We start from the raw sequence: 25,840 nt of genomic DNA on the forward strand, positions 1-25,840 counted from the left end.
GTTTCTTTTTCATTTTGAAGTGTATTCCAGTAGCCAGATTTTTTTGTCCAATCATATTTGTCATTGTGATATTAAGATTAAGATTAATATATGCCTTTATTTGTCCCTCAGTGGGGAAATTTGTATTGCACAGCAGTGTACAGAGTACAGAGTCAGTTAAGCAGTACAAAATACACAATATAGAAAAATAAACAATATAAACAACCCAAGTATTAACAAAATCAACAGTTTTTCCCAGAGTTATATACAATACAGTATGTACATAATATGAAACGAGATGAGATATATGACTAGTCTGTACACTGAGATCTTGTTAGAGAGTTAATATGAGGCATTATGGAAATACTTCACATAGAACGTAGTATGTTGCATTTAAAGCCCTTAATATTGCACATGGAGGTTGATCAGATATTGCACAGTGAATGGGGTCTGGAGTAACTATACTGACGATAAAAGCAAGTATTACACAGATGTACATAGTGGTGTAGAAGTCTATTGGGAGCAGTGCTGGTTGTACAGCCTGATAGCTGCAGGAAGAAAGGATGCCCAGGGCCTTCAGAATTAGGAGTGCTGGCCCATGTTCTACATATACACACTATTAGCTGAAGCTATTTTTTTAAACCATTCCAATTTCAGATTCACCTCACAAGGTGGCTCACGTCAGCCTTTTTCCATCTTTTGATTTGTTGATGTCTGAAAGCTTATTCCCTAACACTCAAAGTTACTATTGCCCTTGAAGATATTATCACATGAACACCACAGCGCTTAATTGACTCCATGCTGACTGTTACTGACTGTTCTCATCTTAAAATCTGAATAAAGAACAGGTATAAGAAGTTACCACACAAACCTTCTAATCTCCTGTCTTCTCGTGGCTGATTTGTGTGATGAATCCAGCCAAATGCAAAGTGATCCACACCTGATACTCCTTAGATTCCGTTCCTTTTATTTTTGGAATCTGTGGGTGGACAGATAAGTATTCTTAATGTCTGCTCTGTGTGATTGCCTTTTCCCTTTCAGATGATTAAGCTCAATTACTGAAATGATTTCCCTTCTGATATATTTAGGCGCAATAAGACGTCTCACTTTTGAAATTAGACAAATGTCCTCCACAATATAAAATACAGTGTTCTCTCACTACATTGTGGTTGCGTAAACCTTTGTGTGTGTGTTTTTACAGTGTATGAATGTATATTGCCAACCAACCCAGGGTGTACCCTGTCTCTCACCCAAAGACAGCTAGGGTAGGCTCCAGCATACCCGCGATTCTAGTGAGCATAAGCGGCATAGAAAATGGATGGATGGGTGAATGTGTTTTGTGTTCTGTGTCCTGATTGGCTAAGGCTGGACCCATGCATTGTTGTCTGCATCCTGATTGGCTAAGTCACTATATACCATTGTCGATCAATCAGCCTTCCTGTACCCTACAGAATGCATTCAGCTTGCCAAATTTACATAAATGTGAAATCGCGAGCACTGTGACTCTGAAGTGCTGTTTGCAAGTTTACAACACTCAGAATGTTGACGTTCTGTCAAAGGGATCTGCGGTCACACCTAAGAGGTGGGTGTGAGAAGATGTTGCAGCTCTTGGGTGCTATCACAGAAGGAAGAAGGAAGGAGGAGGAAAGTACATAGACATATATGGGAAAACAGGATGACAGGAGGAACCTGTTTTAACAACATGCAGTCATACAAGAATACAGAATTGTTGGTAACGACAAAGGTGAATTCCATAGTTCACCTAGAAACTCATAGGAGTTCCATCAGCAAAATGAAAGAAAGATTGAGGGACGGGCAAAAAACAATCACTAGTCTACACTTACAGTAAAGGCCGAGTGCCCAGTAATGGCTGATGACAGTCATTGATTGGGACCTTTGCTTGACCTTGTTAGATAACACCTTCACGTCACCTGTAATCTGCTATTTTAACGTTTCTGGTGAAGTATACAGACATATCAGTAGATGCCAGAGGTGGGAGCAAGTCAGTGTTTTGAAAGTAAGTCTCAAGCTTATCCTCATTTGGGTTGCGGGTATGCTGGAGCCTATCCCAGCTGTCTTTCGGCGTACACCCTGGACTGGTCGCCAGCCAATCACAGTCACACTTAAGTACTGACTTATGGACTTATGGACTGAGTTATGGCATGACAACAAGTAAGGCACAGAAAATTATAATGTAATTGGTAATTAACCTGGGCGGCACGGCGGTCGAGTGGTTATCTCACAGCTAGGAGACCAGGGTTCAAATCCACCCTCGGCCTGTGTGGAGTTTGCATGTTCTCCCCGTGCATGCGTGGGTTTTCTCCGGGTACTCCGGTTTCCTCCCACATTCCAAAAACATGCTAGGTTAATTGGCCACTCCAAATTGTCCATAAGTATGAATGTGAGAGTGAATAGTTGTTTGTCTATATGTGCCCTGTGATTGGCTGGTGACCAGTCCAGGGTGTACCCCGCCCTCTCGCCCCAAGACAGCTGGGATAGGCTCCACCTCCACCTCTGCGACCCTTGTGAGGAAAAAGCGGTAGAAAATGAATGAATAAATGAATGAATGAATGAATGGTAATTAACCTAGAAGGAATAACCAATATACATGTATAAACATGTGAGGTGAGAAACAATACCATTTGTGATCTGCAAATTTCCCATCTGAGATGCATGACAAATGATCAAGTTCATACAGGTCCATGTTTTGGTCAGCACTCCACCAGTTTACTGTCATTGCTATTTACTGATTGCTTTGCATGGAGCTTCACTTTGTTGTCTGTGGTAATGGAAGTCACAAACACATATACACAACAAAGGGTATGTAGCGTGAGAAAGGCACCACTGGGTCTCTGTGTTTTGGAGAGGACACTCCGAGTACACAGAGCAAGTCTCGGGGGACTGGACTCAGTAAACTCAGCCGGTGGTGCATAATTACTGGAAGTGAGATTCACACAATGTCAAAGCCAGGCCAAGACGAGGAGTATGCGGAGCATGCTAAGGCTTCTGGTGAATTGAAGTATGTTAAGATGGCACACACGCAAACATTTTTTTAATATCATGTTGGTTTTATGTGAAGATGGAGTAGAAAGTTCCACGCTCATCTTTCCAGTTCACATTTCTGTTATTTCTACTTTGAGCTTTGCGTAGACGTACCTGGGTTATATATATTTTTAAATGTCTCACCTGCCTTGGCACTCTCATAGGCCCCTCGGGTCTGTTAATCTAAAACTGTCAGTCACTGTAAAGTGCAAGTTTGCAATAACTTCTGGAATAATATATGTGGTTCCCTCTTTGGCAGCTCTCAGGTTGTGACATTTTACATTGACTAAAACCTACATTTCTGCTATATTACTTCTACAAAATGACACTTCTGGCACCCTATTGGGTGTGGTTAAAATGAAGAATGAATGAATAAAATGGAAAACATGCTAGTATACATGTAATATAGACATCAGGACCGTGCAAAGCCATTTGGTTTGATGGTTCCCGCTACCCATGGGGGTAAACATAAGGGTCTAGTGCAGGGGTGGGCAAACTACGGCCCGGGGGCCACATCCGGCCCGCCAAGTGTTTGAATACGGCCCGCCCGTTCTTTCCAAAGTATTTCATTTAAAGTCAACATACAAGCTGGCATCATGGCTTGAGACGACATTTTCATGGTTTGGCGGTTTTATCAATTTTGTTATTTGATGCGATCTGTTGTTTACAAAGTGAAAAAAGGGACACAAGCACATAATAATAATAATAATAATATTAAATAATAAATGTATTCTTATTATTATAAATTTATAATGCACTTTACATCAAATAAATGATCTCAAAGTGCACATATAGCAGATTGCATAACACTTTTACAGATACAATAATTTCGTTATTTGATGCGGTCTGTTGTTTACTAAGTGCTCCTGAAAAAAGGGACACAAGCATATAATAATAATAATAATACAATTAATAATAATATATAATAATATAAATAATAATACATTTATTATGATACATTTATAGCGCACTTTACATCAAATAAATGATCTCAAAGTGCACATATAGCAGATTGCTTAACACTTTTACAGATACAATCATTCCAGCTGGACTGTTACGTGTAAAATATCGAGTCTGGCCCCCCGTCAATTTTGTTAAATCAATGTGGCCCGCCAGTCAAAAAGTTTGCCCACCCCTGGTCTAGTGTGTTGTGTCTTGGGTGGCATTCAAGGACAGATGACTTTCTACAGCATCGGTAATGTGTAATGTGGTCATTACACGTCTTGAAAAAACATTTGTGTTTGAAAAACCCAGGTAGACACACTGATTGTGGTGGAAAATTGCTTTTCATAACCCTGCTCCCTGATGTACATTATATAATGCTACACATTTATACTACTTTTGTTGCCTTATTTACACAAATTAAACAGCTTGGAGACAGGTAACACAATGTCACGGTCGGTCACGAGAGCTTTGCGGTGCGACCCCAGGATGCAGAGAGCAGGACCAAATGCAAGTAAATAATATTTATTTTAGCAATAATAGCAGCAGAAGGAAACGCAACTCAAGTAGCTGACGGACAAACAACAATGATCCCACACAGGAAGAAGCACACACCTGAACTAAAGCACACAGAAATTAGGGACAGGTGTGGGTGACTGGCAACGAAGGAAGACAGGGCAAAACAGGAAGTTAAATACAAAATAAGAGTCCGGAACGGAAACCAAAGCCCAGACAGGAAACTCAAACTCAAACTGTCACTTGGGAACCCACACAGGGCGTGACACACAAATTGTTATGATATATCAAAAAATGATATATATCCCCATATTTTGTCCACTGTTTTATTTTTTAAATATTGATATATCGGCAAGTAATGTTGGAAAAATGTCAGCAAGTTCCCAGCTGCATACTGGCCGATGTTCACAAAACAGTCCAGTATGAAATGCAGGTTAAAAACTGTTTCTCTTGCTGGTAGGGAATTAGGAACTCCATCACTTCTGCTTGATGCGTCATTAGGAATTGTAAACAAATGTAGCTTTCCCTTACACCTGAAGAAACACTTCCTGTGAGCCATAGTTAACACAGAAGGAGAACTTGCGGAAGGACAGTGAGCGTATCTGGCCTACAGCGCACACCCGTATAAGGAAGCCCGCCTATCTGTGACATCACAAACCTCCAGTTTTACCACACCCTCTGAAACTGAGCATTTTGAGCCATCCCAAACTTATTCTCACTTCCAAATGCGCAAGCCACATGATCTGAAATTACACATCCTTCACATCTTTGACACCATCCAAGAACAGAAAAAACCTTGCATGTTCCACTCTGCTCAGCCCAGAGGCTTTTGACCTCCATCAAAATGCCTGGAATTTCCTGTCATTTTGCACTGTAAAAAAAAACACTGTAAACGCTCCTCCATTTAGTATCTTTGTGAATAAGATATTTCACCTTCAGTCATTTGTTACATGGGCTGGCAAAAGTCAACGAAACATAATCCTCTGGGAATTTGAAGAGGTGACATTCAGTTGTTGTGTATAATTCGAGTTTCTGTCTAGATGTATCCTACTTTCCGTTAAAGTAGCACAAACACACACTCCCCATCCTTTATTTTTCTCTCAGTATGGTAATCTTTGCAAGATTGTGACTGCGCCTACTTATCAGTCCTCAGCAGAGCAGTTGGGATTCAGTTTGCCGCAGGTCATATTGCACTTTGCTATCACTTCATACTTGAACAGTCAAAACGACTCAGATGTTTGTAAAAGGGTCAACGGCTGGTGCCAAACGCTTCAAGAACAGGGCAAAAATCTACTCATTGCAAAATACAGTCAAAAATCTCGTCTTTAAAGTCAGACAAAACTTTGTCTCCACATGGAAGTTTGACACACATCCACAGGACTGTCACCCTCATTGCATAATCAAGTGTTTACAGCGCTCACCTCTGTCGACAAGAGTGCTCTTATCAAATTGTGACATTTAGTCTTGTGTTCTCACCGCATTAGTATGGAAATGTGGTGCACTGATGTGAAAAATATTTCAAGATGGACACCCGTTAACTGGTAACAGACTGTGCTGCACTTTTAATATCAACATGTCTGAACTACAACATCGTTGTACCTCCCAAGCTGGGCAAACTGGTGGCCTCTGGACCTAATCTGGGCATGAATGGAATCAGATAGGTCTTGTGAGTGCCAGATTTCCCAAAAAAAACAAAAAAAAAACAGCAGACTGTTTCTGTCATAAAGAGCACGGGTGTCTAAACTGAGGCCTGGGTGTTATTTACAGCATGTGGCTGTGTTTTATTGGCCCTCTGCACATTTTAATAACACACTTACAGGAAAATAAAGACATAATATTAATGATGTTGAAATTATTAAATAATTAATTAAATACCAAAGATGACATATGCTGGAGCCTATCCCAGCTGTCTTCGGGCGAGAGGCCGCCAGCCAATCACAGGGCACATATAGACAAACAACCATTCCCACTCACATTCACACCTATGGACAATTAACCTAGCATGTTTTTGGAATGTGGGAGGAAACTGGAGTACCCGGAGAAAACCCACGCATGCACAGGGAGAACATGCAAACTCCACACAGAAATGGCTGAGGGTGGAATTGAACCCGGGTCTCCTAGCTGTGAGGTCTGCGCGCCAACCACTCAAATGCCGTGCAGCCCTATATAATAATATACAAAATAAATCTGTGTAAGAATAAGAAAAAAGCAAACAGATTGACTTCCTCAGTATGATTGTATCCCAATATTTTTGGGAGAGCAATGCAAGAACACAATACAGAAAGTATTGTGCTACACAACCATAGGGAATTACAACAACAGCTGAAAACATACGCTGTCAATTTCAGCCCCTGGGGGTCTGCTGCTATGAGCGTGTTTGTTGTGTGTGTGTTTTTTTTTTTTTTTTTTTTACAGGAAGGACAATTGGGGAGAAAAACCTGTTTCTCAGTGGTGTTTATGTTTTTTTTTTTTAGATGGAATGCTCTTTTGTAAGACCTTCTTACTGTGACTGTAAAAAGTATAAGGGAAAGTCTCCTTTGATTTTTCTATAGCTTTTATATTAATTATAGAATTGGAAAGTAATTTAAGCCATCAAACTTTTAATGACAATGGATGCCATTCCTGTTGGATGTGCAGCAACGTGCTAATTTTCCACTCCGACCTCCACCTGCATCACTGTGTGGAGTGTTTGCATGTTCTCTCTGTGCATATGTGGGTTTCTTCCTATATTGCAGAAATGCTAGGTTAATTCAGGACTCCAAATTGTCTTTAGGTATGAATGTGATTGCAGTATTTGGTTTTAGCCATTAAAACAACCAAAAAATGGCTAACAGTGGGATTGCTGCTAATGAAACGGGTGTGAGATAGAGGAGAAAAGGTGTTTTTCTTTTATCATTTATTGGTGGTTGGCAACCAACATCCGGTGAATCACTGCTGTCATCTGGTAAGAAGTGTAGAAAGGGCAATGCATGCATTTAAAACAGCATGACAACAGAAAATGTTAATTACTGTCGTATAAAAGTTGAAATATTAGCAAAAAAAAAAGAGCCAGGAAGCCCAACCTTGAAAAAGGACATGGGGGAGACTAAAAAGGTGAAACACAGGTCAGCTAGAAAACGTGAACAGGTGGCTGCTTAGTGAAGCAGAAGTCAAATGGCTGGAATTGCCTTTGGAACTGTTTGGAAGCGACCTGCTAAAACATTCACATGTGTGAGTATACACACAAACTCAAGGAGAATTCCTCTGACCGCTATGGGCAAGGAAAATAATCACATTTGAGCAGTAAATTCTATAACTCTATAATATCAGTGATTTGGCCCACTTGACAAACATTGAGCTGTGTAGTTATGTTACAATACATTGAAACCATATTTTTCTACTTACAATCAAGGTTTTGTTTTGCCAAATTTTGTTCACTTTAAAACACTCAAAGATGTGTTCTCCAAATGAGGTGTAAATTCCTGTAATCCTTTGTCTATTAAGTGTATAAATGGGATGCACGGTACGAGTGGTTAGCGCGTAGGCCTCACAGCTAGGAGACCACGCTTGGGCATCTCTGTGTGGAGTTTGCATGTTCTCCCCGTGCATGCGTGGGTTTTCTCCGGGTATTCCGGTTTTCTCCCTCATTCCAAAAACGTGCTAGGTTAATTGGTGACTCCAAATTGTCCATAGGTATGAATGTGAGTGTGAATGGTTGTTTGTCTATATGTGCCCTGTGATTGGCTGGCGACCAGTCCAGGGTGTACCCCGCCTCTCACCCAAAGACAGCTGGGATAGGCTCCAGCATACCCGCGACCCTAAAAAATGAATGAATGAATGTATAATTAGCTTGTGTCCGCCCCAGTTAGAGTCTTTTTTGGTTCACATTGAAAATATATGCCAACATTTTGCTTCAGTTTGCATACATTTTCCGGTCAGCATAGAATATGGTGCAAGTCTTGTTTTGTTGTTAATAGACTGTGTGAGTCCAGGACCAGCAACTATCTTTGAATTAATAATTTAGAGTCTCACTAGTGAGCTTGATACCATGCTACACTTAAAGTATGTCCTGTGTGTCCCTGCGGTGATCCTGTAGCCTGTACAATGTGGTGTAAACAAAGAATAATAGGAGTCTAACGGTGGCTGTAGGGGTTTAGATGTCGACAAAAATATTCCCACTTTGGAAAGTTATTCTCATCCTAGATGAGGGACAACTGTATATAAACAATACATGATGGGACTACTACTTTTTTGCCAGTTCTAATATCAAAGACAGAATTAGACCCAAGAAAGACCTATGATTGCAATTATAAAATATGTTGTTAGCACTATTTAGGCAACCCATTTTACAGCATTCAATATATAATGATGTAGCACATTTTCATTTGTCATGCATGCGTCTTAGAGCTTTATGAGGATGTTATTTGTGTTGCTATTTTCTACAACGATACATTTACAAGTGCATCCATCCAAATAGGAGCCGTGCATTAAAACCTCCCTTAGGGATTGTTTATCCTCAATTTGCCTACTATAATGAATACTGAATCACGCTCTGGTGATTACTTGTTGATTTTTTTAAATACATCAACAGGGGACACGGTGAGACGTCCGCCAATAAGACACTTCGACAGTATGCAGCTAAGTGCAGCTATTATGGTGCAGTAATCTAATAATCCTGCATTAAAAAAAATCCGTCTTTATGAATATTAGAACTACTAAGGCCATCAGTCCCCCATATTATCCATGCTTTGTCCACTGAGACGTTAAAAGGAAAATGACCATTCTGAATCGCCACCTTCATACAGATTAGCAAGTTTTTTTGAAATTTGTATGGTTTTTGAAGAACAAAAAGGGACTAAAGTCACAATGTTACAAAAACCAAAGGTGGAATCTTTCAAGTATTTAAGTATTGAATGTTTTTTTTCTGTTTACTGATATTAGCCGGGCCGCACAGTGGTTGAGTGGTTAGCATGGAGGCCACTCAGCTAGGAGATCGGGAAGACCTGGGTTCGATTCTCCGCTTGGGCATCTCTGCATTTTTGCCGGCTTTGGGTTTCCTCCCACATTCCAAAAATTTGCGACTGGTTGTTTGTCTATATGTTTGCTATTAAATTGGGTAATCCAAAAAGTAACTATAGGGGTGTTATTTCATCTAGTGATAATTATAAAATATATATATAGACTGCACACAGGTTTTAAGTGTTCTATGAAAATATTTGGTTTATAAATAATGGTAATGGTTTTATTTCATTTGAACATGCATCAGATTACAATTGAGTGCATCACATAATCAGTTCACAGTTCCACATGTCCAAAAGGAGGAGGAAGTAACTGTTACATTTGTTCACTTCCTGCTTTCGTAATATAATATATATATTTTTTTAAACTTAATTTTATTTTATTTTATTTTATTATTTTTTGTCACATACCGAAGTACGAGGTGATATGACCATACAATAACATAATGGGTACCATAGTAACTGTCAGTATAGTGATATATATATATAGCACATCATGACTGGTTCAAGACTCTTCATCCTTGTATTTAGCAAACATCAACTGCTTGTATTGCTTCTTGAATTCGCTCATCATCGTGCATTGTTTGAGTTCCTTATTCAATCCACTCAATAATGAATTCTACTTCGCACAAATTCACTTATCAGTCGAATCTGGCATCATTTCATCTCTATAAACATGGGATGACCAACTAGACAACCAAACTTGGATCATCATTTGCCAACAAGCAGTTCAGAAAATCAAAATATTGTCACCATTGTCCATTGTCACCCCACAAACGGGCCCCCTCCAATTTGCATACAAAGCTAAGAGGGGCTTCTAAGGACACCATAGCCTGCCTGCTTTCTTCTCACCTCCTTCTTCGGTACCTGGACTCCCCCAGCCACTTTGTCTGAGTACATTATACTCTGCATTTCATACGAAGCAAACCAAAGACATCATCATCTGATGACCCCAAAAACTACACCATGTCAATAATTCTGTGGCGTGTGTCATGTTTCGGTTCTCTTCTAGTTTGTCATGTCATATTTTTCTATTCTTGTCTCTACATTGGTGCTCACCACTGTTTGAAGTGTACTGTCTGGTATGTGGAGTCTATGTATGTGCACATCTGTGAGAAAGAATTTCCCCAAGGGGCAAGTAAAGTCTAAGTGTAAGATTTTTATTGAAGAAAATGTAGGTTAGCTTGTAGGCTCTGGCTATAAATAATTCTTTCATTAAATAAAAATGAATTTAACAATATATAGGGTATATCAAAGTCACTGTTTTGGTGGCTAAATTATGGAAATGGGACTTCTTCCACGTGTTATGTTCTGGACCTTCCGTATCAAAGAAAGAAATCAAAGAATGGATAAAAACCTGAACTAAGATATTTTCTTGCTAAAATGCATTTTTACTTGTTTTGGTAAGTCACATTTTCTTGTTCTATTGGCAGATTATTCTGTTTATGTTAAGATACACATCTCTGATTTTAGTACATATTATTTATCCCTCCATCCATCCATCCATTTTCTACCGCTTATCCTTACTAGGGTCTTCGGGCGAGAGGCGGGGTACACCCTGGACTGGTCGCCAGCCAACCACAGGGCACATATAGACAAACAACCATTCACACTCACATTCATACCTATGGACAATTTGTAGTCGCCAATTAACCTAGCATGTGTAATACTTGCTTTTATAGTCACTCTCAGTTACTCCAGACCCCATTCACTGTGCAATATCTGATCAACCTCCATGTGCAATATTAAGGGCTCTAAATGCAATATAGTAAGTTCTATGTGAAGTATTTCCATAATGCCTCATATTAACTCTCTAGCAAGATCTCAGTGTATAGACTGGTTATATATCTCATCTCGTTTCATATTATCTACATACTGTATTGTATATAACTCTGGGAAAAACTGTTGATTTTGTTAATACTTGGGTTGTTTATATTGTTTATTTTTCTATATTGTGTATTTTGTACTGCTTAACTGATTCTGTACTCTTGCTTATGATAAGGCTCTGATAAGGCATATCTTATCTTATCTTATCTCTTATGTTTTTGGAATGTGGGAGGAAAACGGAGTCCCCGGAGAAAACCCATGCATGCACGGGGAGAACATACAAACTTCATATAGAGATGCCCTAGCAGGGAATCGAACTCGGGTACATACATATTATCTAAAAAATCCAAATGGATCTAACATATGAAAAAAGTGATTTTATAGTGTTAGTGGTCCTCGGTTTATGATGTTCTAGGTTTCTGCATTACGTACCAGTTCCCATCAATGTTGTGGGTGTTGGGGAAGTGGTCGATCAAAAATGTCTTTATCCAAAAAAAACACAACCACACCAAAACAACATCAGCAAACTCAACTGTCCTTCTCCTCCCTGCCTTATTTAACGACAAGGCTTTAACTTTGATGGAACTCCTGTATTAGATTGAAATAGATTGTGTACTTAGTGTTGAATGGGGGGGGGGGGCGTACATCAAGGGCAAGCAAGCAACATGGTGCCATTCGCCATTCATTCATTCCTACGTCATGCTTCTCTTGTGTTTGTGTATCCACTCTTTTGACCTCCTTTTTCACCGCTATGTTTTGTACAAGCCTGCCCATGCACCTAAGCAATGCACCGCCAGCCTGCAGGCTTTTTTTTCCTGCAGGTACTTTAAGCTTTCACCTGTTTACTTAGCACCAATGATGCATTAATAATACCCATATTTAGGTACATTACAGTGATGGAAGACAACTTGTCCCGGCTTGTTGATGAAATGCTGTCATTGAACAATCAACACAAATGCGCAGTAAACAAATACAAAGCCTTTCATTTACATTTTCAATTAGAGTCACACAGAGCCGAATGTGAGTGACAGGGAAAAGCGTGCGCGCGCGTATGTGCGTGAGAGAGAGAGAGAGAGACGTGGGTGGAGCCGCAGGTTCGGACCTGCTCTGCCTGAGTCACTTGATGATCCAAATGATGCCACCAGAGCACGACGCTGCACAGCCACCAAGACATGGAGAAGAATCGGGGTTATTTTATTCATTTTTGCACCCTCCTGAACTTTGATTTGATTTTGAGACTATTACTAAAACAAGCGGACATGCATGCTGCTTACCTTTTTTGGGGGTTGTTTTGTACATGATGATGATGCACAGACATTAAAGACATTTTAAGACTACAACATGACGGATTCAAACTTAAAGAACGACAGTATCAACGGGATCTATTTCACGGAACCTTCTAATGGATCTGTTGTATTTCCAAACGACAGCACAGTGTGTTGGAACTTCTTACTGGACTCTCGCTCCGTGTGGCTGGGGTTTTTTCTCGCCTTGTTCATCCTGGTGGCCATTGTGGGCAACATTTTGGTCATTCTCTCAGTGCTGTGCAACAAACACTTGCAGACGGTGACTAACTTCTTCATAGTCAACTTAGCCATGGCGGATCTGCTGCTGAGCATCGTGGTGCTGCCTTTCTCCGCATCTCTAGAGATTTTAGGCTGCTGGGTGTTCGGTCGGGTGTTTTGCAACATCTGGGCTGCGGTGGACGTTCTGTGCTGCACCGCATCCATACTCAGCCTCTGTATCATCTCCGTGGACCGCTACATCGGCGTCAAGCACTGCCTAAAGTACCCCAGTATCATGACCGAGAGGAGGGCGGGGGTCATACTGGTGCTAGTATGGGTGTCCTCTACTGTCATCTCCGTTGGACCGCTTCTGGGCTGGAAAGAACCGCAACCTGTGGATGACAGCATCTGCAGCATCACAGAAGAGCCCGGATACGCGCTCTTCTCTTCGCTTTTTTCATTCTATCTGCCGCTCCTGGTTATCCTCATCATGTACTTTAGGGTCTACGTGGTGGCCCGCAGGACTACCAGAAGCCTGGAAGCGGGCGTGAAGCGGGAGAGAGACAAGTCAGCGGAAGTGGTCCTGAGGATTCACTGCCGCAGCGTGCTGGAGGATGCGCGCCCCATCAGTTCCAAGAGCAGCAAGCAGCACCCGTTTAGGAGCTCGCTCTCCATGCGCCTCATGAAGTTCTCCAGGGAAAAAAAAGCAGCTAAAACACTCGCTATCGTCGTGGGCATGTTCATCCTGTGCTGGCTGCCCTTTTTCTTCTTTCTGCCTATGGGTAAGTAGCCTACAGCTAAACAGCTGATACCTGACTTTTTACAACGACTTGTACCACCGTTGCCTGAGGGGAAGATTTGCTGTACCTCATCTTTTTGAACCGCTAGAACACAGTTGTTCAACTGGTGGCACACGGGCTGGACGTGGCATGAGTAACTGGCTCAGATGCGCCATTTCAAAGTTACATTTTTACAACACTGTATTTGACATGCGTTTTGACAGTCGGTCCTTAAAGGCAGCAGATTACTCCTGTCAAATTGAAGATCTCTGACTAATATGGTTGGAGGATAATTTTATATCGGTATACCTTGCGCATCACGTGTACCACAGCATGTAGGCCCTATGATTTTTTTTTTCCGTTAACAGAATTGCAGAATTCGCCAATAAAAATTTCATTTACTGTGAAACGCAGAATCTCATGGTAATTGACATTCTGTGAATGAAATGAATGAAAACGTTTATGTGGGGAAGTTGTGTTGTGTTGATGCTTTGTTACTACTACATACTAACATCCCCATACTATCCACACTCCATACTGCATACTCAATCCCTCAGACAGTATGCAAAGTGTTTACACTACAGCGTACTACATGATAACCCACAATGCATTGCGCTCCTACCCGAGCCGAAATCGACAGGCTGAAGCTGATTTCACTTAAACTCTAAACTCCTTAAATACATAACTTTATTGAGATTTTTTTTAAAATCAGGCAAGAAAGTGGTCGTTTAGATCCCAAGTGTGCCATTTATTTGTCCAAATACCAACTGTTTTATAAATTTAAGCTAGCTGAAGTGAGCAACGCACTTCCGGTTATTTTCACAAAATAAAACACTCCCTTACTTTTCTCATACAAAAAAACATAGTGATAAATCACTGCTTTTACTTTGAAAACAAGTAGCGAACCAACTCATGATATATCCTGCTTAACACCGCCTTTTGGTCCATCCTGCTGCTCAGTGTTCAGCCAACGTTTTTTTTTTCGCGGTGACGTCACGTTGCGTTGCATCCAGGGTAATTTGGGTATGAATAGTAAGCTGACGATACATACTCAACATTTCTGGCCAATGCAGTATGCAAAACATACTCAAAAATCGCATACTGCCATACTGACACACTGCATACACAAAGCGTTACTATGAGTAGTATGAGTAGTATGCGGTTTCGAACACAGCCCATGATCTAAACTACCTCCTCCCGAATTAAACGTGTTCAGATGGCGATGAACACCAGCGAAAGTTGGCGGAACTGCCCGTTAGAGATTTTTAATGTAAACTACGGGGGCTAGCACTGTATAGCATGGTAGTACAGCTGTGTGTGTGTGCTTTCTGAAAATGTTCAACAATTATATTCAACAATTTTGTTGAATAGATCTGCTTTAGGACCATCGTACTTATTGAGCTTGTGTTGGTTGATTATGATTATCATCAGTTGAGTCTCAGAGATCCCACAATAGTTTGTGATAGTTTGGGAGGGGGGGTCCATTTTTGACATGTACAGTGGAACCTTGGTTAGCATCCGACTCCAACCAAAACATACTCTAACCCAATCAACACAATTTTCCCCATTGTAAATAATGTAAATCCAATTAATACATTGTAGAAAGCTAAAAATGTTAAGATGAAACACGTTTCTATAGTTTTACAAAATAAATATAAATGCTTATAAGTGACCAAAGGAAGGGATAAATTAACTTCTTCCTGTTTTGTTATGTGTTATTTCTTGTATTGTAGTATTTCTCATATCAAATAGGAAAATTTTTGCAAACTGGGGTAAAATCTTGTCGTGAATATTCAATATTATCCAAAAAAACACGCTAACCAGGAAGGACACAAATCAATGTTTTACTGCACACTGTAACTTATACTGCACAACAATGTAACATTCAAGATTGGGTCAGGAGGACACAAACATTAGCAACAGTATCTTAGCTATGTGAATGCAAAAAAATGTAAGGGTAAATTTGCAGTGTGTTATTTTAAGATATGTAGTGAAGCCTGCTTTTTACAAAATTATGCCACGCGATGTGGTGGGCACACACGTCACAAACAGGCTATTGGGATACATATTTACTATTAGAACACCATTAAAAAGTTAATTTTGCATAACAGGGGACCTTCAAGACCTTTTTGCTGGCTGCCATCATGACAGACAGGGACTCTAAGCAGGTGGGGGTCTATAACGAGTTGGGGAAAGGAAGAGGGGAGTGAGGCGTACATTTCAACTCTGATTTTAATGGAAAAAACACAACAAGAACAAGAATTACCTATGGGTCCAATAATTATCTCTGGGAGTGCATGTTCTCCCAGCGCATGCTAGGTTAATTAGAGACTCTATATTGTCTGTAGGTGTGAATGTGAGTGTGAATGCTTGTTTGTCTGTTCCTGTCTTGTGATTGACTGGTGACCAGTCCGGCTCACCTGTGACCCTAAATAGAATAATTGGCCATGACCATCCATCCAGCCATTTATTCATCCATTATCTGTACCAATGAAACAAATGAACAGGGTAATGGGTACCCATAATGGATAGATGGATAGTACAAGGTGCAGTTTACACTCATGTACCATATTAGTCTCCAAGTTTACTTTTTGTATGTTTTCCATCAACAAAAAGTAACAGGTGTGTTGTCAAGCTGTAAAAGTGTCTTGGCTGAAAAAAACCCTCCAAACTGACAGTATGCATGCTTTTGCATTTCTATTGTAAAGATTATTGGGAAAATTAGGGCACCGCAATTTTCACATACCCTTTCACATCCATAATTAGTAGTTCCCAAACTTTTCACAATCCCCTACCCTTTCAGATGTTTGACCTGAAGCCATGTACCTACTCCTACAGGCTAAAAAAGTACAAAAGTACAAAATTAACCATTTTACTCAGAATATTTTATTGACTGTATATTTCATTAGTAATTATTAGGGATAAGTGAGTACACCACTATATATACACGTATCTGTTCACCCATCTAAATTACTGTACCCATACTCCTGTTTGTACTGGGAATGGGCGGGGTATAAACCGGGGTATAAATACATTATGTACATTAAGTCTGAAATTGACATGGATTCATCAGACGTTTCAGATGTATTGTTTATTATTCAGCTATATGTGTATTGTGTGTGCTTTTTTTCCAGTTGTAAAGATTTCTAGTTGTAAAGATGTAATAAACAATGTGCTGTTTACAGGCCCATAAAAAATGTGGTCCACAAATGGCTGTGGGTATCCCTAGTTTACATACTCAACAGAGAGAGGGGAGTGTCCATGCTGTGTTATCATATCACTATCACTGCTAAGCGAAGGCTGGATACGCGTTTCCACAGTTGTGCACACACACCAGGTTGAGAAGGTGCGCTCCAGCGACAAGCCTCATGTGAGGATTACACAGTAAATGCATGACAAAAAAAGCATTTCATCAAAAAATACAAATGAAAGAAAATGGCTTTTTAGTGCTCCAGTGCTCCAATGTACAGCCCTGACACACAGACAGCTGCAGCTAGTGAGTCTGGGGAGGGGCGGTCGCATGGAGAGCGAATACATAATGAGGATTTTACATCATCACTATTATGGATATTTAATCACTATTATGGATATTTATATTCGTTTCAGAGCTGCACAGCGGATGAGCGGTTAGCACACAGGCCTCACAGCTCGGAGACCCGAGTTCAATTCCACCCTCGGCCATCTCTGTGTGGAGTTTGCATGTTCTCCCTGTGCATGTGTGGGTACTCCGGTTTCCTCCCACATTCCAAAAACATTAATTGGTGACTCCAAAGCCAAAAGTCCAGGGTGTACCCTGCCTCTCGCCCGAAGACAACTGGGATAGGCTCCAGCATCCCCGCAACCCTTGTGAGGATAAGTAATAGAAAATGAATATTTGTTTCATGCTCGTACCTGCAAAACTGCATTCTCCGAGCTGGATAATACTATGGCACTGTACTCCCTGTGCTGTGGAGGGGCTGTTCACATGATGAGGCATTTAAGAGCGCTGCATAATTTAGTGTTATATAAATAGGCTTTCAGACACCAATGCAGTCACACTGTTTTTAATTTTTATTGACATACACCCATGCTGATTTGTACCCCACTTTTGGGAGCCTAGGCTATAAATGATGTGGCAACTCCGATGGGTTGTGGTTCAAATGCTTTGGATAGAAATGGTTAAAGGTTTACCATCGGAAGTTGTGAAGTCCCAGAAAGTACATTTTGCTTGACGGAGGCCACATTTTTCAATTAATCTTGCTCAAATGTTACACACATGTAATTGTCAGTCTCGTAAATATGTGTACCAAATTTGGTGGTGATTTGGGTCAATGCTCTAAAGTTACAGTGGTTATTTTGAGTCCATTGAGCTGTGTGAAAATTAGGGTTTAATAATGGCGAGACCATGCTGTGTTTTCTGATAATTAATAGCTTAGGCAACACATTAGGGATTTTTCACAGATCTTCACCATTTTTGTGCAATGGTAGCCAAGTTACAAATATATGGTGTCAGGATTTTTTAATATGCTACCAGTTTCACCCTTCTAGAGCATGAAAACGGTTCTTGTTCTTGAAGCTGTTAACAAAATCTATTTTCTGAGTTGCTAAATATTTTTCCTCAATCATCATGGTGTTATCTAAGTTAACCACAAACGTTGACCTCTTAGGAGGCGGTAAATTTAAACACGAGTTCCATACAGGTACAAGCAGGTTTTTGGAATATTCAGTACCAAAGGCAGTTGTCTTCCAGCTATTTCCTACGAGTTCATAGGATTGATGGATGCAAGGGAAGGATTTTAAAAACACATCAATTAGTAACCTTTTGCCTGGAGGCCTGGCGGGCACTTTGATCAGCTATTTACGTCAGTCAGGCCTATTGTTGGTGATGATGTAGACAAAGTGCTTTGACCTATTCCAAATTCCAATACCATTTGGCTTTTAGTCAGGACTACTTTGTTAAGCACTCAGACACTGTGGGCGTAAGGAGAGCCTTTCAGGCTAGATTTACATAATATTTCACACTAAATGACTGAAAACAAACATTTTTTAAGATAATTTAGAATTGGAGAGAGACTGCTATATGAAAAATAAAAACTCATCCCACTTTGAATAATGATTTGGAGTGCATGAGTGGAAGTTGACCACATTAGGGATGTCCCATAATTATCGGTGCCGATAATTATCGCCCCGATATCATCATAAAAGTGCGATATCTGATAGGGTTAGGGGGTTAGGGTTAGAGGTTAGGGGGTTAGGGGGTTAGGGTTTAGGGTTAGGGGGTTAGGGGGTTAGGGGGTTAGGGGTTAGGGTTAGGGTTAGGGTTAGGGTTAGGGTTAGGGGGTTAGGGTTAGGGGTTAGGGTTAGGGGTTAGGGTTAGGGGTTAGGGCAGGGGTGGGCAAACTACGGCCCGGGGGCCACATCCGGCCCGCCAAGTGTTTGAATACGGCCCGCCCGTTCTTTCCAAAGTATTTCATTTAAACTCAACATACAACCTGGCATCATGGCTTGAGCCAACCTTTTCATGGTTGAAGTAGCTGACTTATCAATTTTCGTTATTTGATCCTGAAAAAAGGGACACAAGCACATAATAATAATCATAATAACAATAATAATAACAATTAGAATAATAATTATCATTATTATTATTAACCAAATAATAATAATAATAATAATAGTATTATTATTATTAAAATTTAAATTATAAGGCACTTTACATCAAATAAATGATCTCAAAGTATATATATAGCAGACTCCATGACACTTAAAATATATAGTCTGATCCCCCCCCGTCAATTTTCTTAAATCAATGCGGCCCCCGAGTCCAAAAGTTTGCCCACCCCTGGGTTAGGGTTAGGGTTAGGGGTTAGGGTTAGGGGTTAGGGTTAGGGTTTTCCCGGTCATAAAAAACAATATTAAAAATATGCTGTTTACAACACATATCAGGCGGCACGGCGGGCAAGTGGTTAGCGCGCAGACCTCACAGCTAGGAGACCAGGGTTCAATTCCACCCTCGGCCATCTCTGTGTGGAGTTTGCATGTTCTGCCCGTGCATGCGTGGGTTTTCTCCAGGTACTCCGGTTTCCTCCACATTCCAAAAACATGCTAGGTTAATTGGAGACTCCAAATTGTCCATAGGTATGAATGTGAGTGTGAATGGTTGTTTATCTATATGTGCCCTGTGATTGGCTGGCGACCAGTCCGGGGTGTACCCCGCCTCACACCCGAAGACAGCTGGGATAGGCTCCAGGATAGGCGCAGGCTGAACGAATGAATGAATGAATGTAATAATTAGGGATGTCCCATAATTATCGGTGCCGATAATTATCGCCCCGATATCATCATAAAAGTGCGATTTGACAGGTGGACAATATTCAGCAAAAAAGCTAATATCTGACATCAATTTGCAGTTCTGTGGTTCTCATCAGTCTTTTACTTTCTTTTCTTCTGTGTTGGCATCCCCCCAAAAAAGAAAAATCACAGTTGCAGATTTGCAGAGTCTCGATAACAGTTACAATTTCAACTGTCGACAACTTTTTTTGTCTTTCCCATTGGTGTTCATATGTGTATCCTCTCTTCCAGGAGCCTTCTTCCCAGCCATGAAGCCATCAGAGACGGTGTTTAAAGTGGTCTTTTGGCTGGGCTACTTCAACAGCTGCATCAACCCTATGATCTACCCTTGCTCGAGCAAAGAGTTTCAGCGAGCATTCACCCGCCTCCTCCGGTGTCGCTGTCATCAGAGGCGGAGGGCTCTCCGTCGCTTCTATGACCAGAAATGGCGTTCTGCTGTCAGGGGAATGGAACAAAGAAGAGAACACGAGGCCGGCTATGCCCCACATGAGTCCTGTGGCAGCTCTTTGCTCAGCAAGCATTGGGGAAGCTTGAAAAGATGGAACTTGTTTCCGCCGTTGCGGAAGTCCTCCTTTCAGTTTAAAGAAACTGTGAACAATCTGTCGAATAAAATCAAAGGAGGCGCAGGACGAGGAGGAACACCTGCTGTGGTTGACGCAGTCTCCATGGGGATTTACAACGTGTGTGAGCAGAGCAGCTATCGCATCTACGACTTGGCTGACTGTTACGGCCTGAAGGAGACTGACATTTAATGTGCCACAAGAGGATGCTTTATTTATTCTAATGGGACCATTTTTGGACCAACATCACATGATCATTCAGAATACAAAATACACAAAGAGGCCTCATCGCTGTCACGACTTGCACAGTTTAACGAGAAAGCTGTGTGGAATTTGATGCCTTTACATAGATGATAATGCTCCCTTTTTAGCTTTTGTATTGTATCCAATTAAATGTGCAGGCACTGATAATGTTATTGTCGCTCTGTGTATAGGAGAGGAGAACAAATGATGGTCCCAGCACAAACAACTTTCTTGTTAACAAATGGCAAAATAACCAAAATGTACCTTTATACTTAAACTGAATAGTGTTTTTGTGAAATTCCTTTTTTTCATTAAAAAAAATATTATTGATTCTGATAAAGTGCACATTAAAAGCTGAATTTAAAAAATGCAGTGCAGCCATCTTTTTATTTATTTGAATTTTTAAATTCATCATGTTCACACTTCATGTTCATGCTTTAACTTCATGGATTAGCTTCAAGCTAAAAGTGACAGCATGGAATTGTCAGTGTTAACCATATAGTAACCTTGTGATAAAATGAAATCAGACTATATATAGAACACGACTATACTTATACTATACTACTATACCACCAGTGTCTTGAAAGACGCCCCCTGGGCGGACGGAAGCCGTGGCGTCCAACCCATTGTTTATTTGTTTTGGTGTGTTTTTGTTTACACATTTACACTACAATGTTTTCTTTACAAAAACTATTTGTTATAACTGCATTGCTTCGAATCTCCGCGTGGGCATTTCTGCGTTGCAAGTTTGCATGTTCTCCCCGTGCGTGCGTGGGTTTTCTCTGGGTACCTCCCATATTCCAATATTTCGGTTAATTGGAGACTCCAATGTGAGTGTGAATGGTTGTTTGTCTATATGTGCCCGGCGAATGACTGACGACCAGTCCAGGGTGTACCTCGCCTCCCGCCCGAAGTCAGCTACAAGAGTCTTTATTTTATTGTTTATCTGCACTGTCATTTGCTTCTTTCCTGGTGTGTGATAGTTCCATCCCAGGGGAGATTCCAGGTCGGCATATCCTAAAGCCCATAATCATGAGGAATGCCTTCCTGAAAGAGCGATTAAAGAAACCGTACAGGAAAGGATTTAGAGATGAATTAATATATCCCAGCCATAAAAATATGTCCCAGATGATCACTTCTGTGCTGTAATCAATAAAGGGGTCCACAATGTTGACAGTAAAAAAGGGCATCCAGAAGATGAGGAAGACTCCCATGATGATACCCAAGGTTTTTGCTGCCTTACGCTCCCTCTTCATCGTGTTGCGGTGTTTTTTTTTCTTGCTGGAATCCTTCCCTACACCTGCGGCCATCTGGCTTTCCATGGCGCTGATTTGCCTTGCTTGTCGTTTGGCCGCTTTGAATATCTTCCAGTAGGCAACCAACATGATAGCCATGGGCAAGTAGAAGGCTATCAAGGATGCCATTACAGCATAGATGCGATTGACTAAGAATACGCATACATCTTGAGGGAGAGCGATGTCCACACCAATAATATGGAGGCCTAGCATAATGGGACCAAATGAGATTAGCATGGGAACAGCCCAACATATCACAATAAGGAAAGCTACTCGACTCTGGGACATTTTTAAAGAGTAAACTAGCGGATTGCAAACAGCATAATAGCGATCAAACGCGATGCAACTCAGATGAAATATGGAGGCGGTGCAGAGCATGACATCGAGGCTCGAGTGAAGCTGACAAAAGAGGGCACCAAAGTACCAGCAACCTTCTACAGTGCGGATCATACTGTAGGGCATCACGACCAGGCCCACCAGACAGTCCGCCACAGCCAGGGACATGACAAAGAAGTTAGTGGGTGACTGCAGCTGCTTGAAGTAGGCAACTGATACGACGACAAGGAAGTTGCCCACCACTGTGCACATGATAGCGATGAAGAAGAATCCATAAAGAACAACACGAAATGCCTCATTCCTCAACATGGCGCAGGACTGTGGATCAATCTGAAGGGTTGTGTTGGCATCGTCCTCAGAGCTGGTGTTGTCCATCTTGGTTTTAAACCTATGAAAATAAAGACACCATTATTAGATGGAGACTCCATCAGAATCTTATTAAAGGGGACCGTCACGCCTTGTGTAGGTTCACATGTGACAGTTTGTTTATGTTCCCTCTATAGGCTTTAGTTTCTATTTAGTTCAAGTGTGTGCTTTTCCAGTTGTGGGTCATTATCGATCAATCGATTGTCAATCTGCTTTCACCAGTCGCTGTAACCTGCTGCTGCAATCATTATTAAAATACACTTTTCACCTGCATCTGGTCCTGTTCTCTGCATCCTGGGATCAAACCTACTGAGCCTACTACGCACACCATAATAATAATAATAATAATACATTTTATTTGTATAGCGCTTTTCAAAATTCTCAAGAATACAGAAGAATGGAGTTGAATAAAGCAAGTAAACAGAGTAGAAGACACACCAAAATACAACATTCATTCGTTAATACACAGTTAAAACATGAGTAAAAGCGGGGCGGGGCACCATGACAGAATGATCCCACCACGGGAGAAGCACACACCTGAACTAAATAGACACAGGAGAAATTAGGGACAGGTGTGGGTCATAAGTGCAACAAAGGAAAACCAGGCAAAGCAGGAAGTTAAATACAAAATAAGAGCATCCAAATGGAAACTAAAGCCCAGAGAGGAAACATAAACAACCTACACAGGGACATGCTCATTTTCGGCGCTTTGTATTCAGTTGTGGGCCGCATAATGGACGAGTGGTTAGCATGTTGCCCACATAGGGGAAGATCTGGGTTTGAATCTCCGCTTGGGCATCTCTGTGTGGAGTTTGGATATTATCCCCGTGCGGGTAAAAAAATCCATGCCAGGTTAATTGGAGACTCCAAATTGTCCATAGGCATGAATGTGAGTGTGAATGGTTGTTTGTCTATATGTGCCCTGTGGTTGGCTGGTGACCAGCCATCCAATGTCAACTTGCTGAACACAGATGAGCATAGTTGGATTGGATTGTAGTTGGAATATACATCGATATACAGTGGATGTCGATGTTGTGGACCAATCGTTATGTCCTACCTGTCATCATTACAAAGCAGAGGAATAAGCTGAAAGAAATCAAATGTCTAAATCAATGAGAGTCTGACAAACCGCAATGATGACATTGCCAAGAAGGAACGTGACCCACAGAAGCAGGGCAAAATTCAACACACTTGGAGTGCCAACTGCAAAATCAAGTTCAATGGAGTACCTGAGGAAGTATTTGTTGTTAAAGACACCAAAGAACTGGACAAGTATTGAATTTACATTCATTTATTTTAACACCATCCTTACAGGAAGTGGAAAAAATGTAAATGACAAATGTCAAAAAGCTAAATATTTATACATGTCAAAAAGTCAAGGTTATGGTGCCAATGAATAAACAGCATTAGACATGGGGGAGGGGTAGGATTAAATATAAGATCTGCTTCTTCCTACTCCTTTTCAGATATACTGAATTATGCAAACGTAACCTAATGATGTTCCTTCATCTAACTGAAACAAATAAACATACCAACATACTTAATATTATGAAATTTCTATAACCTTCATTGTCAAAGTGTTTGGAGTATATTCTAATTTTTTGTACCCTGTGATATGTTATGAACATATTACACTTAAAAATGGTTGTACAGCAGGTCACACCTGAGAGAATATTTGAATTGCAGTTGAAATGATGCGAAGAGGGACCTGATTCGCCTGACTCGCAACTGATTTTAATGAAGACCATTGGGACAATGCAGTAATGGCAAAGTGACACTTTCATGACAACCACCAAATTTAGCTTTTTAAACAAAACCGATCCATTTGTTATTATTCCTTCTTTTTATTAGTAGTAGTATTTATTAAATATGCTAATCATGCAGGATTATGAGACAGTGATATTTTCTTTAGATAATCTTGGGTCCCACTTCAGAGGACAAAAGGCAGCTTCAGTAAAGGGCAACCTCTTATCCTTTCTACAATTAATGAAAATCCATGCACAGTTTTAAATCTAATCTTCCCTGGCATTATCCAGAAATAATCCTCAAAGTGTCTCAAAAAGGCTCTGGATTTTCATTACGTTGTATTTATCAAGAAATGCTATTCTTGTATGTTGTTTTTTAAAATTGTTCTTCATTTGGATTTTCATAATTTTTCAGTTTATAGGAGGAGTTTAAAGCTTTTGTTTAGTAATGTTTGTTTTATGGATGTTACAAACTAAAATAAATACAATGAGATCAAATGCAAATACAAATAAATATATCTGCAGTACAATAACATTTTAGGAAACATGTGAGGAAAATTAAAAAGCAAAATCACTCACTTGTGTGCAAGAGAGATGATCCGTCCTCATGTCGCTATGGAAAGCAAGTCCGTCAAGCTGTGTCGAGTAGACACGAGCTGCACGTGTGAGAGGTGGGCTGTAATGAATGCAAAAATACACAATGATACCAAACCATTCAAATGAGGTGGTCATCAAGACTGTAGCATAGAGGTAACAATGACTTTAAAAAAGTAGAAGATTTTTGATATTTTTTTAATCAAAACTAGTGAATGTGTCAACCTTTTTCACAGTTACAACAAACGTAAACACACGGGCACTTCTGTCAGTGTCAGCTGTGAAGAATCCAGTAGTTCTAAGATATGAAGCTGAGACTGACACTTTTCATCACAAAAATGTGAGTATTAAAGCAGTAAATTATTTTAAATGTTGTTTAATCTTCTTATCAATTACTGCAAATGCCTTGCAATGATTCACCTGTTAGGTAATAATAATCCTCCAGGAGTATTTTAAGGACTTAACCTTTCAAAACAGCAGAATTTTTTCATAGTTACACTTGCATGGTGTTCTTCTTCTTTCTCTTTGGGCTTTTCCATTCAGGGGTCGCCACAGCAAATCAATCACCTCCATCCAACCCTATCTTCTACATCTGTCTCTCTCACACCAACTACCCTCATGTCCTCCTTCACTACATCCACAAACCTCCTCTTTGGTCTTTCTCTACACCTCCTACCCGGCAGCTCAAAACGCAGCATCCTTCCACCAATATATTCACTAATTCATCTCTCCTCTGGACATGTCCGAATCATCTCAGGCTGGCCCCGATCCTATCCATCCTGGTCAC

The 25,840-nt window shown here is 40.6% G+C and overlaps 2 protein-coding genes across 2 annotated transcripts; one reads left to right on the top strand and one right to left on the bottom strand.

Moving 5' to 3' along the window:
- Positions 1–12,453: 12,453 nt before the first annotated feature.
- Positions 12,454–20,975, top strand: adra1d (adrenoceptor alpha 1D). Its single transcript, XM_058075683.1, has 2 exons — positions 12,454–13,590; positions 20,146–20,975. The coding sequence occupies exons 1-2, from the start codon at positions 12,645–12,647 to the stop codon at positions 20,664–20,666; spliced, it is 1,467 nt and encodes a 488-aa protein (XP_057931666.1). The 5' UTR covers positions 12,454–12,644; the 3' UTR covers positions 20,667–20,975.
- Positions 20,976–21,652: 677 nt separating this feature from the next.
- On the bottom strand, positions 21,653–25,082 carry LOC131138633 (5-hydroxytryptamine receptor 4). The gene is made up of 2 exons (XM_058087729.1): positions 25,039–25,082; positions 21,653–22,736 (listed from the first exon to the last, which is right to left on the bottom strand). Exon 2 carries the CDS (start codon positions 22,721–22,723, stop codon positions 21,653–21,655), a length of 1,071 nt encoding a protein of 356 aa, XP_057943712.1. The 5' UTR covers positions 22,724–22,736; positions 25,039–25,082.
- Positions 25,083–25,840: the final 758 nt, after the last annotated feature.

Source organism: Doryrhamphus excisus, chromosome 1 (genome assembly GCF_030265055.1).
Source record: "Doryrhamphus excisus isolate RoL2022-K1 chromosome 1, RoL_Dexc_1.0, whole genome shotgun sequence".
Lineage (NCBI taxonomy): Eukaryota > Metazoa > Chordata > Actinopteri > Syngnathiformes > Syngnathidae > Doryrhamphus > Doryrhamphus excisus.

Bases quoted from the DNA above. Each gene is read 5' to 3' on its own strand.
- adra1d (XM_058075683.1), top strand. From the start codon at position 12,645: ATGACGGATTCAAACTTAAAGAACGACAGTATCAACGGGATCTATTTC. The intron at 13,591-20,145 runs GTAAGTAGCCTA...CCTCTCTTCCAG, and splicing joins TTTCTTCTTTCTGCCTATGG to GAGCCTTCTTCCCAGCCATG.
- LOC131138633 (XM_058087729.1), bottom strand. From the start codon at position 22,723: ATGGACAACACCAGCTCTGAGGACGATGCCAACACAACCCTTCAGATT.